The sequence below is a fragment of the Orbicella faveolata genome, unplaced genomic scaffold (assembly GCF_042242905.1).
Source record: "Orbicella faveolata isolate gen_17 unplaced genomic scaffold, um_ofav_v1 contig_25, whole genome shotgun sequence".
NCBI lineage: Eukaryota > Metazoa > Cnidaria > Anthozoa > Scleractinia > Merulinidae > Orbicella > Orbicella faveolata.
This window is the reverse complement of record NW_028301553.1, coordinates 31,364,502-31,382,898: the sequence shown is the minus strand read 5'-3', so window position 1 is coordinate 31,382,898 and position 18,397 is coordinate 31,364,502. Positions and strand designations below refer to the sequence as shown.

Genomic DNA, 18,397 nt, shown 5'->3' with positions numbered 1-18,397 from the left:
AATAAAAATGGCCTTGGAGATGCGATATTTCATTGTCTGGATTCCCGGACAAAGAATTTCACTTTTTTAACGATTGTTGCCTTCCCGAAAATATCACTGGTTGATCTCCAACTCAAATATCCGGCTAAGTGGAGTGAGGAAAACTCAAACAATGGAATCTGGCCAATTGTCTAGGAGATAGGAAGATTAAAACTCAGAACATGATGAAAATAAGCAACTTCCACAATAAAACTTCTTCCATTTATTATAAATAAATACAAATTAAATAAATAAATAATTTTTGATTTCGCACAACTCTGTAGAAAATGTAGCAAAATATGTACAATAACTAATCACAATCTGTTAATGCTATAACTTAAAATATTTTCAACGTCTGGGAATTAAAGCATTTCAGGCAGGTACCCGGTTTGGAATAATAAAAATGATAATAATTACATTTTGTTAGTAACTAAACTGGTTTTCTTTACCGAAACTAACTCTAATATAGACATCATTATGTCCGTTAGGTATAGAAATGCAGAAGACATCCTTTTCTTGTTATTCATCCAATGGACCTTTCTTAAAAATACCATAAGATTTTTTCAAACTGCATGTTAAGACTCACATTCGGAATGCACGCTTTTGCCATGTCCTAGTCCTTAAGGCGAGCTGCACGTGCCATTCCACAACTTCTCAAAACTAAAATTTGCTTAATAAAACAGTACATTAAAGTAAAAAATCACAAGTGCACTTTTGTTTCCTTGGCTTGTAATTAGTCTTCAACCTTGTTTCCATAGGCCACAGTAGTAACATATAAAAACACTCCACACTTCAAACTCGATCCCAGGCTCTCTTTCCTCAACGAAAAAGGAGGCAAAGCAAAGAGAGAGGCTGGTATCGAGAGCCCAAGCTGAATGCCAGTACTTCCATTGTGCCACTAAACCAAAGAGATGATACGAATAACTAATACATGCCAGGCTACACGTGCATTTTAAAGAACATTATCGGTTTTCAGGAAAGGCTGTTTTCCACGTGTTTCGAAGTTAGAAGCTGAAAGAGCAATTCCTCGCCATCAAATTGAATCACTCCCTTAACGCACTTTCATACAGGACATCAAACTAGCGCCGTCTTTTTCCACACCCCTCCCCGACACTTTCTTCGTTTTGCTCTGGGTGGTAAAACATTTCCACAAGCGTAAGGTCTCGTCAGCGGCGGCCGACGCCACGTGTTGGCCATCAGGTGACATGGTCATGTGGAGAACGCGTGACGTATGCCCAGTCAGTTCCGTGACGCGTGACATGGCCGGGTATTTCCAAATGGAGAGCTGATGTTGGGAGAATCCATGACCTGATACTAATTCTTTGTATTCTTTAGACCAGAGCAGCCCACACACCTGAAAGAGAAAGTGACTTCACAGCTGATAGGTACTTATGGCGTGCAAATTCTTGGCAGTGTTCATAATTCAAAGGCAAATGCCCTATCCAGCTATGCAAATTGCCTCCACTGCTAAATTAGGCTTTTTACGTTGGTCATGCAATCTGTTCAGGAAAGATTGTGTGACAACCTCGAAGACCATCTGCGAGGGTCTAAGCTCTTAAAAGCCACACAACGGTTTGCGCATCTTAAAAAGGTTAGCCTAAATTTTTCAAGTTTGGCGATTGTAATCTTAGATTATGTTAATCCTCTCCATCCTTAACCATCCTTGTTCCTTTATGGGTTAATTATGATCTTTTTGGTGTTTTTCTATCTAAGTAAACTACTAATTTCAGGTTTCCTTCAATTTAAAGGTAATTTTGTACATGGCCAAAATAACTTGGATCACGTGTACTAAAGGAATCCGCTTTTAAATCTTCAATACTGTAATTAATTTTAGACTCCTTTCCCATTTTGTTTATTCATTTTAATTGACATATTTTTATCTTTTTTATTCCTTTTGTAACTGAAAAGCCCCTTTGGGGAGTTGCAAATAAAGTATGTATGTATGTACGTATGTTTCGAGTTTCGATCAATATCCTAGATCGATACCCTTGATTGACCCTCGATCAACACTCCATCAACACCTTGGTTGACACTCCATTAACACTTCATCTCAGTCAAGAGTCAACTAATTTTCAATCAAAGCTAATGAGTTGGTACATTCGGCAGACCATTGACCAACTGTTGATCAAGTGTCGATCGAGTGTCACTGAGTATCAATTGGGACGTCGATCAAGTACCAATCAAGATGTTGATCAAGGCTATTGATTGAGGGTATCAATTGATGTTCGACAGTCAATCACAGATGCCGTTAGTACACATGATCCAATAACTTTAAATACTGTGACAAGTTAAGGGTTGTATGGCACTACACAACAGTAACAAAGACACATTAGCACACACCTGACTATTAGTGTCCACGCTGTTCAGGCAAGTTCCTGTATTTGCATTCCAAAATTTGATATGACGGTCGGCAGTACCACCACCACTGGCCAAGACATTTGGTTGCCATGGACACCACGCCACTGCCTAAGGAGCAGTAAATCAAAGTCAGCCACTTAGGGCAACATGATTTCAGTGCCATTAGAATTTTCTGGGGGGAGGGGTTGGTTATCAGCAAAAGCAAAGACTAGGCATTGTAGGGCAAATAAGGCAATTTGCAATTTGCAGTATGCTGTTCTTTGCAAAGTTATTGGAGGAGCAATTGTCCTAAATTGCAGTGTGTGTCCATGCCCATCCTGAAATTCCAAATATTGCACAATGTATGGATTCCTGGCTTATTTTAGTCTCTTATTTAAATGCTAATTTGACATTTTCAGATTGGAATGCTAACTTAGCATTTTGAAATGACAATCCAGGAACAATCTCTGGCAGCCAAACTGTCATAATAATATCATACCTCTGTATGTCTAAAAGAAATGATTATTTGTGGTTGCCATTGTTATGTTTTCTGCTATTGCTGATCAAAAAAAAGCTCACTGTAGAAGAACTGCCAACAGGTCTGCAAAACTGAGCTGCATGAACTCAACCTTGAACAGTGTCAGTAAGTGGTTACATGTATATCGTTTAAGTCTTCCAGCATACCTTTACTGCAGCCTGATGGTGTGTCAGGGTGTGAAGCGGACTAGCCACACCCTCTGAGGTGCCACCCTGAGCCCAGATATTCAGTACATTATCATTGCCACCACTGGCTAGCAGTTTACCATCAGGAGACCACTCAAGACCGCATACCTCCTGGTTATGACCCAGGAGGGATCCAATGTGATGTGATGCCACTCGTACATCATGGTGGTGGATTGCACCACTCCGTGAACCACTGAGAGAAAGAAATTTTGGATTAATCTGTTTTTGGTATTTTTAATGTATACTTTTTTTAAATAATTTCTCCACTTGAAGATTGGAAACAGCAGGATTTAGTAAAAGGCAGTTAAAGGATAGTGGATGGGCAGGATACAGTAACCTAATTATACAAAATATGCCCTTAAAACAGAATGAAAACTATTCAGGGACATCTTGTATAAAGTTATTTCTGCTCTCCAGGTAAATGACACATACCTTGACAGGATGAAGGAGTTCCACGCAAGTGAGCCCACTCTAGCAGCGTGACCAGCCATCAGACGAACACACTTGGCTTGCGCGACATCCCATAACTGAGAACAAACAACCAAACATGTGTTTATTTATCTTTGGTTTACAACAAAGAGGCCAAAATTATTAAATAAATATTAAATAGGAATACAAGACCATAGCTGGTACAGTTCCACTTAACTAGCTTAAAAAGGCAACAGACAAAGACATGGATGGAGATAAAAATAAAGAAAAAAATTACATAAAAACTTGTACATATTTTGGAAAATCTGTATGTTATTAAATAACTTAAATTATATACTACTACTAATAATATAATCATAGTATACATTAGATTCTAACTTCAGCTCTTTCGCTTTTAAGGCCCATCTTCCCATGGTAAGCTACCCCCTCCCCCCCCCCCCCCCTCTTGCTGTTAAAGATGAAATAAATTAAGCTCCCCCTCCTTCAGCCCTGATTATTCAGATTTACTAGTTGCATCCCTATATTTCAAATGCAAACAAAAACAAATTATTCCCGAAGATTTAATCCAATCTCATTTGACACAAGACATTTCATTACTATTTTTAAAGCAGAAAAAGGATTTCAGCAAACTATTTCTCCACATCTAAGTCCAGTTCAAAATAATAAATAAGAATGATTAATTTAAGACACATGCATTCATGTTTCACCTACATGTATGTGTAGTTAAAATGGACCATTTTCCCTCACCTGGACCTGACCATTGCTATTGCCGACAGCCAGTATACTGCCCTGTCCAATCCAACTGACACTAGAGATGTAATTGTCACCCTCCATCTGGAACAAGTGTTGTGTCTCACCACTGGAAGGATTCCATATGTACACCGCCCCAGACAGAGCTAAGGCAAGCTGATTTATTGATCCCCAGTCCAACAAATTTAGATCTAAATTGCAGAAACAGTTTTGAAATCATACTATCTAGAGCAGAACTGGAATAGAATTCAGGAACCAAATTTAAGGTGGCTTACAACTTAGCACTTCCCAACGCCTTTCACTACTAGACACAATTTTAGTACCACCAAATTATGTATAAAAATGCAATAATAAATGAAGAACTACCAATGTACAAATTAAAATGCAAAAAATATTTTGGCATAAAAAATCATATTATTTAAGTCCTGTCATAGAGTATTCACTGTAGCATTTTCCTTCCAAAAACAACGGGAAACACTTGAGCATTAATCATAACTTTCAAGGCTATTCTAGGCTTTTAAGATATTCTAGCTAACCAGGGTTAAAGTCTTTCTTATTATAATTTTTTGTTTTTCGGTTTTTTGTTTGTTTGTTTGTTTGCTTCATTTTAGGGAGGTCCATTTTGTCAAACGCTAGTCCACTGCAAAAGTTCACAGATCTAGGACCAATAGTAACCCAAAATTAACTGGCAAATTGGAAAAGCAAGACAGTGATCATAGTGACTCACAGTAATCGTCCAGCAGATCTGGTGCATCAAGAATTCTGTCCTCAGCTTGTGGAATATGTCTTGTTGACTTTGCTTTAGGCGCCGATGGCTTGCTCTGACAGTACAGCACTCTTAGGTTGTTCTGATGCCCTAGGAGAATATTTTATATTATAAAGCTTACCAGCAATCGCACAGTACCTGTGACAGTTTGAGACAATGGGAACCATTGCCATTCATTTAGTTGCAAATACATTTCAGATTAGTGTATTGTAACTGAAAAGATACCTTCTTTGGTCACGGGAGCGCCAGACTTGAAGTGAAGAATCTTGCAGTTGTTGGAACTACTTCCCAGGTTCTCCGACATAGCTGACTGGAACTCGAGGTTACCCTCGACCTCAATGTCGCAACTCGCATCAACCGATTCATTTCCCTGCATGATCTGGAAATGGCTCCACTCGCAGTCCACAAGCGGTCTGCTAGGAATAAAGCGGTCTCCTTCGAGGAACTTCTTCGGGGTTTTCTGAGGAGTTTTCTTTGGAGACTTACATGGAGTCTTCGTCTTCTTGCCGGGTGTAAACGTCTGAGTTTTAGACGATACATTTCTGTTTACACGACTGCGGGAAGTTGTTTGAAGAGGCGATAAAGGTTTTCCAGATGAAGATAAATTCCTTTCTTTTTCTTTTCTTTGCCAGCGAGGAATGGGGCCTTTCGAAAGTGGTGCTTCGAGCTTCTTCAAGCAATCATTGACTCCATTTTCGAACTCGAATTGAGCCATATCTTCGCTAAATTCTAGATTTAAGAACATACAATGAATAAATCAGCAAAGAGCAAACACATTTGTAAGCTTCATCACAATTTAAAAGTTGACTTACCGATGTAAAATTTAAAACTTCGCGTAAATTCAATACACTCTAATTATTCGTCTGTCAGTTTGCAAATCAATGAACTTCAAAGCACGCGGCCATTTTTAAATGCCAGATTCTCGCTGCTGATTGGTTGATTGATAACATGGTTTTCCCGCGTCAGAAATTGTCGGGGTGGTGACAAGACGGATTCTATCCCCCGAAATGTGGCTAGCGTTCATCGTGTAATTAGATCGAGTATTTCCTATCTTTCTTCCTCCACCGCCCGAGATGAAATCTCAGACGAAAAATATTCTTAATTTATCGTTCTAATTTTAACTCTTTAACTCATTCCAAGTAGAACATTAAATTACCTGAACGTCATAATCTGGGAAGAGCAAAAAACTACCAAAGCAGAAAGAAGGGCAGCTAGACAGTATGGGTACTGCTGCATCTAGCGTAGAAAAACAACGCACAAAATCCATAAGTGAAGAGGAACTGAAAGATCCCAAGACCGTTATGTTAGCAAGTGCTCGCGATGGAAACATCGAAGAACTGACTCTCGTAATACAGCAAGGAATGGATCCGAATGAAAGAGAGTCGCCATTTTCAGGGTAAAAACAAATCTTTCTGGTAGCTTGCCAGAATCTTTTCTTCTTTGCCGAGAAGGATCAGGGGTAAACGAAGAACAGCATTTGTCGGCTGTTCTATCACACACCCTTTGCGACTGGGTAGCTTTATTCCAGTCTTTAATTTGTCGACAATTTTTCGCATTAACTCCATGAAACACTCAGAAAAGGAACACCTATTTGGTACCCAGTACAAAACACTCAAATGAATTTGAGAGGTCTGGAAAGTCCTCCCAATGGCCTAAATTTTATAAGCGTTTGAGTTCTTTGAAATTTAACCTACGGTGATGCGGTTTGTGAAACAAGCGCGCGCGTTTTCTGTGTGGCTAAGAAAATCCCTTCTATAGCAATGACATTTTAATATAAAGAAGACTTGACAACTTTAGATCCTTAATTTCCAAGTCCCGGAGGGGAATTCCCAGAAAAATTAGGGTGGGGAGTGTTCTACCCGCTTCCCATAACCCTTCCCTATTTAAGATCAAAATCCCCTATTTATGGCCTGAACAAAAATTCACTAACCTATTTAAGACCTAACCCTTTAATAAATACCCTGTTTCAGACCTGTTTTGTAATTAGTCCCCTTGTTCAGACCGATGCTTTAGGCATCATGCAGGGCTTTTGTTGATGGTCTTATCGATAACGATCAAAGAGTGGCTTAATCTATATAAAAAAATACATACCTAATTCAAGATTAGAGTGCAAACACCATACCCTATGCGAGACGAAAATGACCAAAATCAATACCCTATTTCTGACCAAAACGGGCGAAAAAACCACACCATTTGGGGCCGCACATACTTATGTAGCCCATATAAGGGAAAACCCTATCCCACCGCCCTGGGTTCCAAGTAAATACATTCGTGTTGGTTTTTAATTTTTTTCGGTCCTTATTTCAATTGTCACTCTTCGATAGCTTACGGGCGCTTCACTTTGCCGCTCGGCACGGTCATCTGGAATGCATGGAAACGCTTCTAGAACTCGGCGCAGACGTGACCGCTGAGGACTTCTACGGCTGGCAAGCAATCCACGAGGCTGCTTTAAACGGTCACGCGGAATGCCTTGCGCTATTGCTGGAATACGGCTCCAAAGTGGACGCTGCCGCGTGCAACAACAACGGTCCCAACACGCCGCTGCATTACGCCGCCAGGCACGGTCACGTGCGCTGCGTGGAACTGCTGCTTATGCATGGCGCTGATTGGAAGAGCTCCAACAAGTATGGGGAGAATCCGCTGCACTGCACAGCAATGCGAGGTCACGTGGATTGTATGCTTGCTCTTGTCCATGCAGGTACAGACTGTTTACACAACATACATTTATCAGGGGTGGACCATTTCACTTTTGAGGGGTGAGTGTGTGATTTGGTACAGGCACTACCTTACATGCATTAGGATTTTTTTTTTTCTCGGGACGTGTGAATAGATGATATTTTTTGTTCGTATAACATGTGTTTTCTTCGGCTCACTGAACGTGCGTGAATTTTTTCCAGTATTGGTCGTCTGCATGAATTTAATTTTTTAGCACAAGGATGCTTACAGGAAATTTTCTACAAAATCAGCCACCCCTCCCCCACCCCTCCCCCACCCCTCCTTCCCCCTCAAAGTCTAATGGTCCACCTCTTAATCTCTGTCAGCCAATTATTTGCGGTAAAAGCCCTCATATGGCGTCATGGAGACTTCTCATCACTGTATTCAAAAGTCTTTCTCGGTGGGCCTATTTCAGTTCTGGAGGTTTCATTAGAGGGCCTTTTATCGAAAGGAACTTTAGCCTATATGTTTGTAAGTGTTGTTGTAAATGAAAACTTTACATTGAAAAAGGTGCATACAAGTGTAACACTCGAACAGCCTCGTTCGATGGGTTTTTCTCTTAGAGAATGAACGAGGTCGAGACTCGACTGGTTATGAAAATGTAAATTATCCTTGCTCGCACCATCAGTCCGTTAAAAACGCATGCTAGTCAGTGTTTATATCGAGTTTTATTTTTGAATAGTAATTCAAATGTTGCAATCTGATTGACTGAGCTATCTCAGGCCCCGGCCAAGCGTCAAACTCGTTGAGACGAACTAAACTAAGCGAATTAAGTTCGTGATAAGTTAAACGTTTGTCTTAACTAAGTTCGTCCGCGGACTGAATGGAGATCGACCAACACACCCATCTGCTTCAGATAGATCAGAGATGCTTCAGGTTATAACTCACTCGGCCTTCGGCATGATCAATTATCACCTCATAGAATTCTCCAGCTCAAACTCTAATAAGTTAATCGATCGGTGATAAAGTTTAATGTGCTCTTCGGTTTCCTAGGGGCTGATATAAACACAGAAACTCGAGACGGCTTGACCCCCGCATACTTTTGTGCAGTGTGTGGTCACTCAACATACCTTAAAGAACTCATGAAACAAGGAATAGATATCAATAGAAGATACAAGGAACCCAAGCGCACCTTATTACACTACGCTGCAGAAGCTGGGCAAATAAGAGTCCTCAGGGCACTTTTGAGAAAGGGCGCAGACATGGAGATTCACGCCGGCCCACGATCTTTTACTCCCTTACATTTAGCAGCGAGACAGGGCTGTGAAAAAGGAGCGGAATTGTTGCTAAGATACGGTGCTAACGTGGACGCGCTATCGCTAAAAGGGTGCACTCCTCTTCATCACGCGGCGCGCTGTGGAAAAGTAGAAATTGGCAGAATACTCGTGGCTAACGGCGCAAACGTTAACGCCATATCAGGTTAGTTGTTTTGTTAAAAAGCAATGATTTTAAGAATTTGTTATACAAACACGAGTTGTTTACTGGATTGTGTAAATAGTGTCCCCAATTAGTTTTTTTTAAGCTAAATACTCTTAACACTTTAATGAAGTCTTTTATTCATTCATTCATTCATTCAAATACACCACTGGTAAAATTCATACGAAGCTCATCTAGCACCTGAGTGGCGGCCTCAGATATTCCCCAATTTTCAAAACTGCGCGTGTTGCGAAAAATATTTGAAGGATAAGAAACACAATAGCCTGCATTTGGCGCGAAAATATGCTCGGATATTTGTTCCACTACGCTCACAGTTTTCCTCGAGGTGCACTCTCGGAAAACCGTTAACTCCAACTTGACCGCTAAAACACCTTGTACATGATTGGGCACAATTTATGTACTTCATATTTTCATATTATTCTAGACCCTCTGAATCCAAAAGTGACCCTAAAATAAACTGAGGAATGGTCCTTCATCTTCTCTTAACAATAGAAAGTCGTAGACAGTTTACGGCTGCATAACTTAGCCAAAGCACGTGAGCGCAAAGAAAAGATTATGCACGGACCAAGAACCTTCCAACAAAATCCTTGGCACTTTTGTTTACTTCCGACATGAAAATCGATTCTTCCCACACGCAGGGAGATTATTGAACAAAAACGTCATAAGTTCATGTACGACAATGGCCTAAACAACACTATTAAACGCAAGATGCAAAGATTCACCCCATACACGCAACCGGGTTTCCGCCCCTCTCGAAACGCGAAGAAAACTGGGGCGAGTCTCATCTCGCAGTTGCTTGTCGGACGGTTTCTTGGATCACCCCAGATTTCTTTTCCTAATGAAAATGGCAAATTGCGTGAAAACTTGTTTATCTTGTTTTCAGAGGACACCCACGAGACCCCGTTACACATGTGTGTACAGCGGCACGACAGCAAGTTCACAAAACTACTTGTGAAAGCCAATGCTGATCTCTACATCCGGGACAACAGCGGGGACCGACCAATTGACATCAAGCAAGAAAACGAGGATGTAACTAACACGCTCAAGGCCGCCATGTTTGAGAAAGACAGGGTCGAGAAGGCTAAAACAAGCTCAAGTTAATTCCTCTTTTTATTAAACCAAGGGGCAACGTTACGCTACTCAACAGTTTTTGTAAAAATCAGTCTCCTTTAAAATATATAAAAATACTATGAATCCATCCCACCCAAAATTGAAAATACCTCGCGAATAAAATGACTTTCAATATAACATTAATTATACTTATTTGGATAATAAATTATTGATTTACAAATAGCTAATACTTGACTCCTTTCTACGGCCCTCAACTCAACGTTCACTATCTGTAACCTGGACAACATCTTCCTAGTTAAAACAAATTATACAAATGGGAAGGGGGAGGGGGATCTTAAAAATTGTTAAGAAGATTGCTTGCGAGTGCAATTTCTTCGGAGGTGTGGGAAGCTATTTTCAGGAAGGGCAGAAAAGTTCCTTCTCGGAAGTCTAAAGTATCGGAGCTAAGGGAAAGTATTTTCGAGAAGGGCAGAAAAGCTACTTCTCGGAGGTCAAACGTATAGCTAATACTACCTGTCACGCTATTATGTTAGCGATTCTTCAGTAGCTGCTCTGATTACTAATAAGTTTTTGAACAAACGAACTTTATGTCCGAGTATTACGAACCACGCTTCCGTACAACTGACCTAAGCTTTATCCTGTTGGCCAGCCAGAAATCACTTTTTGGAATTTCCGTCAACATTTTCAACGTTTCGATCGATTTACTGAAACAAAATCACCTTAAATAGCGTCACCTATTGAAAAAAAAATACGAACCTACGAAGAAAAACCAAACTGACAGCTACATTAAAATAATGTCTTGACATTACATTACACAATGGCAGGTACCAATGTGATGAACGGCGTGAATGAATTATTTCGATAAAATAAAAAAATGGCTAAAACGCTAACAAGTTGTTTCGGTATTGTACTATTGACATCAACATCATATAATCTATATTGCCTTCACTGTTTGAAAACCAAAATGCAGGAAGTTCCGTCGATCTCGCATAAATCGAATTTGCCGCGAACACGGGTTACAAAGTTCTCACAAAATTTGCAAATTTCCTTCGTAAATCTTTCATTTATAATAATATAATAATTTCCCTCGAACTCCCAATATTTTCATTATTTCCCTGGATTTCACTAATGCAAGCACCAATCCACCGTAGGAAAAAAGATGGCGGCTGTACATTTTACCACAATACCTTGCGAACCTAACACAGCCTATATGGCACGAAGAAAGCCAAATTTTTACAATATTTGTTCCTGTGCTGAGGACATTGTGCAGCCTAGGTTTGAAGATTTTATAACTTTTCTGCACGTTTTTATGAGCGTTGTTAAGGTTTTCTTGCGCTAAGAACTATGGGTAAATGTACCAGTCGCCATCTTTTTTCCTACGGAGGATTGGATGCCTGTGACATCTTTAACTCACCGCTGAGATTTTCTTTAGTCAAAATGGCTTTCACATGAAAACATCAGCGTTTAGTTAACGACAAAGCGAGCCAGCAAGATCTAACAACATTTGTTTGCTTCACTTTGTCATATCTACTTCAATAAACTTGCAAAGAGTTTTCCAACCAATCACGGAATCGTCCCGACCAATCAGGTCATCAACCTCGCGCGACCTTTCCCGCCCTTCAGAGCGGCTTCACATGTCTGCTTTAAACTCTGATTGGTTGAACAGTTCCGTGACTGGTCGGTTTGATGTCTTTGGTGTTAGTCACGAAAGTATCTCCCTGAGTAACGCAATGTTAAGCCAAACGCTTAATTGAAAAAAGAAATTCTCCGACTTACAAATCTCTACTATAACCTGTAACTAAATCCATTTTCTTCTTTTCTTCTTCGCTCTGTATTAGCTACTGTATAGGAGTGGCTCTTGCTCGCTTAGCCGTTGTTCTTGTTCCGAGCACGGCGTTTCTCCATTTGTTGAACGAGCCTCTCCAGACTCCAAATACGCCAAGCGAGTTCGTTTTCTGTAGAAACAACGAAGCAAAGGGCAAAAAAACAGGTTAAGAAAACTGCCAAATATACGAAGCAAAATTCGATAAACTCTTCGCAAAAGAAGATGTTGCACAGTTAAGCCAGTGTTCTGTTCTAAATAAAATGGTCGGGGGAGGGGCACGGGATGAAATGAACACGACAAGGGGACCTCTGAAGGGTAGCAGAAATTTCTCCCTCACAAGTCTGCGAGCACAGAGAGAGGTGAACAAGTTGTAAGCCACCTGTCTCCGCCCGTTACAATTTTGCGACGAGTCTCGTCTGTACCACTCACCTTTCTCGTATACAGTTGTTCGTTATTTCAAACCAGACTTGTCTGCCGAGGAGCTGTAAAAGACAAAACAATGAAATCAGTAACAGCAGTTTCGTTGCAAACTGAACAAAGCTGTCGTCCAAGCCGTGTGTTCTGTTCGGGATGACGCGTGGTTTATGGTCCTCGTTAAGGCGTGTACTTCGCGCGTTATAGCGCCTCTTTCGCACGCATTACAGCTTGGATGTGATAGCCTGGAGACCAAAACTGTATGTTCTTGATATTTTGTAGTGTGTAAGTCGTACCGGTTCTGGCTTATGCTTTGACAGCAACATTCTCTCATCTTTTAACACGAATGGCGACCAGACGTTTCGTCGTTTCCTCGAAATTTCGCTTCATGTGTTACTTTTTCTCGAATGTAGTTTAAGAATTGACCCTTTAAAAGCTTATTATGTGAGGTAACTTTAAGTCTAACGTATGTTAACGGCTTTTTGAAGCGATTTGTACTGGTGGACGGTCGAAAATGACATAACATAATTTCGCAAGCTCGAGGAGTTAAAGCCAGATAAAGAAAAACAAAGCAATCGCCTTCTACTCTACTTACAATAGCTGCTAAAACATCAGCTCCAATCAGCATAAAAAATACGTTGTCCCAACCCTGGAAACAAAACAAGTACAAGACCACGTTGTTTAAGTTTAATGCCCAACAGTGCTTGTCCTCTAACATAAATAAAAAACCCCTGCCGACATCAAACTCTCAATTCTCCCTTCTAGGTACTATAACTGTCCCATGCTACATTATTAGCTCTGAGAAATGGTTGTTACGTCGAGATAGTACCATCATTTTGTTAATTCTCATGCCTGACTGCTTAATAATGTGTTGTTTTTGTAAGGAGAAATTAATTGCCAATCAAGCTCAAGTTAGCAGTTCTACAGGTCGATGTTTTGGGCACACAGGCCTTTTCTGACATACGTTAACTTTATTGGTTGTATTTTGTACACTGCAGAGAGAACACTAGAGTGTATTTTTCACACAAATTCTCCCAACTGAAGCCGTTAGCAGTATACAGAGCCCAGTTAGGAGAACTTCTGCAATAATCAGTTTACATACCGTAGGCGAGATAATACCCGTCAAAAGCGGTCCAAGAGCAGCACCTACAAAGTAGCAGAGGAAAAGAAAGTTGTTTGAACGAAACTCTAGACTCGTTTCTCCCCAGAAGTAAGAGGACCCCCAACCAACTGGAAATTTCAACGACTTGTCTCTGGGTTCCATCGTCAACCAATTTATGAAAACAAATTTTGATGGTTCAGAGATAGGCCATTCTAAGCAGAACTGTTCTAGAAGTCAAAAGCCAGTGCAACACCAATCAAAACGAGAAATTATTTCTCAAATTTTAAGTGTTAAACTTTGAAACTTGCTTAGGTCTTCGTTTGCTGAGCTCTGTAAATGGTCGAACAAATTCGTGTAGCCTACTTTAGCCAATCAATGCTAAGACGTATTGTTTTCAGCCAATCAGATACAAGACGACACCGATGGCGATTTTGTTCTCTGAATTTTTCCCGCGCTTTACACTGCTCACGTGTTCTGACGTCCGGCTCTGATTGGTTAACTCTCTGAGACCAGTGAGAACTTTGGCTTCACTTTTAATACAGCGAACGAAGAAAACACCTAAACATGATAACTCTGTAACATGTAATTCCTCACCCATAGATCCAGTTCCATCGATGATAGCTGTGACTGTGGCCATGGCTTTCGTATTTCCTTGAAGACATGGATGTGTTCCCTGCAGATATAACACATGATATCTTAGCACATTAACAAAGCGCTTTTAAGTTCTTAAAACTGAAATTGTATGAAGGACTTACCAGGTTAGCTGACACTGCTGTTGTGATTAAAGCGTAAGGGCCATTTACCAGAACTCCAGTCAACATCATCAAAACTGCGACCAGAAATAGATTGTCAGTCAGCAGGGAAATTGAGAAGACAACACTGTTTACTGGGGGTCCTTGCCTGCATTAGGTTTCTTGGCTGGGTTTATAAAGAGTTTTAACAGCCAATCCCCCATTCTCACACAAGCGTGAAACGTGTCAAAACATTTGTTACCTATGAGTGTATATAAATATTTGACGCAGGGGTTAAGGCCCAGACATAAATAAGGAGTTACCTACAGCATTTAACGAACATCTTCAAGACTGCCTCCATCAAAAGCTGCTCTGACGTGTATAGCAACACTAAGGGCCAAAGTACAATGAACACAAATAAATACTTACAAATATTCATATGGAGGTTGGCATTGGCAAAGAATCTATAAATAAAGAGCTGAAAGGAAATCAAAGCATTTAGTATTCAAATAACATCTAGAAGTGGAAAGTTACCTAATCTCTCATTAGCCAGAAAAACTTTCATATGTTTTGTGAACAACTAATTACATGTCATGATACATTTTCTTATAGATCAATTGCCAATGCATGTAGTTTCCATGTTTCCGACAAAGGATTTCTTCAATGAGTGTTTCACAAGAGGAGGAGAGGTAAAAACTGGGTTCATAAAGTCCACAGGTAAATTCTATAACAAATTGGGTGTGTACTTCATGGATGAAGCCGATAAAAATATTGTGAGATGCTCTCAAATTCTTTAGTTCTAACATGAAGTCTTCAGTATCGTTGCCATGGTTATGCCTGGCGTAGGTCTTATCATTACATGTGAAACTGGTCCGAGATGAAAAGGACAATTCTGGTTGATACCAAGAGTGGTCCAAAGTTTGCAATATGACCTGGTATGATGGATTGCTCGGAATAGGTTTCTGCAAATTGCCTGTTCAAACCAGTGTATCAAAGAAATAGTTTGTTTTGTTGTTTAGTAGAAATCATTTTCCATCATGTCTGGCAGATAATTCAGATAAACTTGAGAAAAAGTAATCCAAAATAGAAAAACACATGCCCTTTATCACATGCGTCATGGAGGACAATAGATATGTAAGATCTATCAACAGAGTTCTAAAAAAGTCATATATTATAATACATTCTTTATTTAATTGAACCAGCTTGTTCAGTCTGTATTGGGGAATACTGGACTCGCTGTTTTCTTGGACACTTTATGGACCTCCCCTGTCACCCAGACCATAAACCTGCTGACAGAAACCCCCGAGCAATATTTCCCCCATAAGGACGTGGCGCTAGTTCAACAAAATCTATTAAAAGAACCAAAAACTCACCATTGGTCCTGCACCAAACAACATGACTACAACAGTAATGCCACTGCAATTCGTTTTGTCAGAAATATATCCTGCAAGAATCCCTCCTACAAACCAATAAAGAAAAGAACACACGCAGCTTTTAATCCTTGATATTCCACCAAATTCTCCCAACCACAGCTGTAGTAACTACTATACAAAAGGGTAGAAAAACTGAGGAGAATATGCATGTTGAAAATGGGTTTTCATAGAATGACTCTGACAGAGAGGCTGGTAACAAATTAAATCCAACCAAAGGGGCACAGTTGAAGGATAGGACACCTTAAAAAACGAGCTTGGACTGTTACCTTGCTGAAAACAACTTCTGTTGAAGTGTTACCATAACAATTTAAGTTACCATATATAATATGTGTAAATGCCCTTTACAGTGTAAATAAAGACCTGAATTGAGTTGAATTAATTGAAAGTGATCTTCAGACAAGACAGACAGACACAGGCAGGCAGGAAGTGAGAGACAGACAGACCGACACACAGACACACAGAAGAGATGCCAACCAGAAAGCATTTCATTGGCTGCAGTGGAATATCTTGGCTTCCATTTTTCGAGTTCTTTAACCAACAAGCACAAAAAATACAATTTTAATAGTCCAACTAACAGTCAGGTAGATGCCACATACCTATTATTCCTCCTGCATCAAACAGAGTGGACAAATCTGCTGATGTTGTAGCACCATACTTGACACCACCAATACCTGGGAAAGAAAAAAATATCAACTATTAAGTGATTCAGAAAAAAGTTCATGACTGCTCAATGATAGTCCACCCACACACCCTCTATTTTATCTGGACTCCGTTGAGAGGATGAGCAAAAGATTAACCACAGGGGATATGAAGGAGCCACAACACAGGGGGTGGGGGTTGAGTCACTCTTGCACTCTCCTCTCACTATGACAAACAAAGAAAAATAACTCACAGGAAAAAAAGACAGATGGGCAAACAGGGGGACAGACTACAGTAACTAATTGACAGATGGAGGAGTGGAATATGTTAACTTATTAACTGGTAGCAAACTTATTACATAACATTGCTAATTAATATGGAGTTACTTACTTGTATTTTCAATATAATATGGGAGCCAGAAAAGGAAAGTGTAGCTAACCAGTTTAGCGAAGAACAAGCACAATGAATACTCAATCACCCCCTGAAGCAAAAAAATGGTACACTTTAATATTCATTTCCTTTGCATGACGGACAATGTTTTGCACATAAAAATAATATTATTGAAGAGCTAAAGACAATCCCTAATCCAGTGCGCTTTCATAATTATTATGAATACAATTACTGTGATTCGCAAGGAAGGTCATTAAATATAAAGCAAATATGTTGCGCTAGTTAATTAAGATGTTATCCTTTCTTAACCACTGACTTTCCAACAAGAATCACCATTGAGGAAAGACCCCCCACACCCCCTTCCCCTCCCCCAACATTCCTTCTTCAAATGTCATCTCCAGGAAGATACTATCAATCAGATGTAACCAATCAATTTACAACATCACTGATGTCAATGAAATTAATGAGTAGTTTCTCTAAAACTGCCACTTCCCTCTGTCCCCAAGGTGGCTGTTGATCTTGTGCAGAGCTTTGACTGTAGTATCACTCAAAAAGATCTTGATTTACACGGAACCATGATAAGCAACACATACACGTACATGTTCCACCCCAAAACCTCAACCCTGAGAAAGCTGAATTCACTGAGTCAAACTTCTTAAATAACCAAAGGAAGCTTATTGTTTGCACCTCATCATAACGCAAGCACCTTAGAAAGGGGATTAGTGGCCTTGGAGATAACCCTCAGCATCCCTCCCAACTCTCTCTGCAAAAGACAAAACATCACTAATCCGACTCACTGGTATAAGAACCGCTCTCCAGAAACTGACAGCGTTAACTTCTACTGAGTCATCTGATGGAAGTACTGACGATGAAGATGAAGCTGATGATGATGACGATGACTCATGTGACTCGTGTGGTAACTGAAATGAACAACAACAACAACAACAACAGTCACTGTACTGTGCAGACATTCAATTGATGAGATTTAAATCTTCATTGGAGCTGGTATTTTCTATTTACAAACCAGTTACATTAGACAGAAGAAGATTAAATAGATTACATGGAAAACCAGCCTGTTTCCAATAAATGTCCTCCTTTTCACTCCATAGCCTAATATTATTTAGCATCCTGTGCGCTAAATTAAAGTTACCTTGAGATGGAGTTCACTATTTTAACACCCTGCAGTTTTACATTATACCTAAGTTCCACTTAAATTTTAAATTAAATATCAAATTATGCTTTAATCTACACATGTATTGAGACATCCATCGGATTTAAGAACTAAGTAAAAGCCCTCAGTACTTTGGAATTTACTACATTTAATAAATATATTATTGACACCTACCTTTCTTTTGACATTAATTGGTTGTGATTTGAATGCATATGGCTCTTTTAAAATATCTTCTTTCTTCAATTTGTCAGTCTGCAAACAGCAAGAGCATTGGCAGTCAGAACTAAACAACATGTCACTCTAAACGAGTTACTTCGTTCTAATCCCTTTTACATCAAGCGCCTTTTCAATACATGTACTAATACTGATACTTATCTCTATTCGACTATTAATTATAAATAATTAAAGCTTGAAGTTGAATCTAGAAGTAGAAGGCTTTATTTAGG

At 39.8% G+C, this 18,397-nt stretch overlaps 3 protein-coding genes across 5 annotated transcripts in view; 1 reads left to right on the top strand and 2 right to left on the bottom strand.

Moving 5' to 3' along the window:
- Positions 1-218: 218 nt before the first annotated feature.
- Positions 219-5,944, bottom strand: LOC110048205 (cell division cycle protein 20 homolog). The gene is made up of 8 exons (XM_089294745.1): positions 5,836-5,944; positions 5,249-5,752; positions 4,985-5,113; positions 4,255-4,448; positions 3,511-3,605; positions 3,040-3,271; positions 2,359-2,484; positions 219-1,372 (listed from the first exon to the last, which is right to left on the bottom strand). Exons 2-8 carry the CDS (start codon positions 5,736-5,738, stop codon positions 1,070-1,072), a joined length of 1,569 nt encoding a protein of 522 aa, XP_089150871.1. The 5' UTR covers positions 5,739-5,752; positions 5,836-5,944; the 3' UTR covers positions 219-1,069.
- Positions 5,945-6,211: 267 nt separating this feature from the next.
- On the top strand, positions 6,212-10,276 carry LOC110048236 (uncharacterized). The gene is made up of 4 exons (XM_020754029.2): positions 6,212-6,419; positions 7,348-7,721; positions 8,732-9,157; positions 10,059-10,276. Exons 1-4 carry the CDS (start codon positions 6,244-6,246, stop codon positions 10,274-10,276), a joined length of 1,194 nt encoding a protein of 397 aa, XP_020609688.1. The 5' UTR covers positions 6,212-6,243.
- The window catches only part of LOC110048237 (glucose-6-phosphate exchanger SLC37A2-like), a 24,656-nt gene continuing 16,526 nt past the window's right edge, over positions 10,268-18,397 (bottom strand). For all 3 annotated transcript variants that reach the window (XM_089293186.1, XM_089293187.1, XM_089293185.1), the window contains exons 13-24: positions 18,126-18,203; positions 17,578-17,700; positions 16,781-16,871; positions 16,348-16,422; positions 15,692-15,777; positions 14,748-14,796; positions 14,343-14,416; positions 14,182-14,260; positions 13,588-13,631; positions 13,081-13,134; positions 12,501-12,553; positions 10,268-12,201 (exon numbers count right to left, since the gene is read on the bottom strand). In XM_089293186.1, the coding sequence (XP_089149312.1) occupies positions 12,081-12,201; positions 12,501-12,553; positions 13,081-13,134; positions 13,588-13,631; positions 14,182-14,260; positions 14,343-14,416; positions 14,748-14,796; positions 15,692-15,777; positions 16,348-16,422; positions 16,781-16,871; positions 17,578-17,700; positions 18,126-18,203 (927 nt within the window). In that variant the 3' untranslated portion in view covers positions 10,268-12,080. The remainder of the gene's footprint in view (positions 12,202-12,500; positions 12,554-13,080; positions 13,135-13,587; positions 13,632-14,181; positions 14,261-14,342; positions 14,417-14,747; positions 14,797-15,691; positions 15,778-16,347; positions 16,423-16,780; positions 16,872-17,577; positions 17,701-18,125; positions 18,204-18,397) is intronic.

Excerpts from the sequence above, each read along its gene's own strand:
- LOC110048205 (XM_089294745.1), bottom strand. The coding sequence starts at position 5,738 with ATGGCTCAATTCGAGTTCGAAAATGGAGTCAATGATTGCTTGAAGAAG. Across the intron at positions 4,449-4,984 it reads AGATCTGCTGGACGATTACT|ATCTAAATTTGTTGGACTGG; the intron begins GTGAGTCACTAT and ends TCTGCAATTTAG. Across the intron at positions 3,272-3,510 it reads AACTCCTTCATCCTGTCAAG|TGGTTCACGGAGTGGTGCAA; the intron begins GTATGTGTCATT and ends TCTTTCTCTCAG.
- LOC110048236 (XM_020754029.2), top strand. The coding sequence starts at position 6,244 with ATGGGTACTGCTGCATCTAGCGTAGAAAAACAACGCACAAAATCCATA. Across the intron at positions 7,722-8,731 it reads GCTTGCTCTTGTCCATGCAG|GGGCTGATATAAACACAGAA; the intron begins GTACAGACTGTT and ends TCGGTTTCCTAG. Across the intron at positions 9,158-10,058 it reads AAACGTTAACGCCATATCAG|AGGACACCCACGAGACCCCG; the intron begins GTTAGTTGTTTT and ends TCTTGTTTTCAG.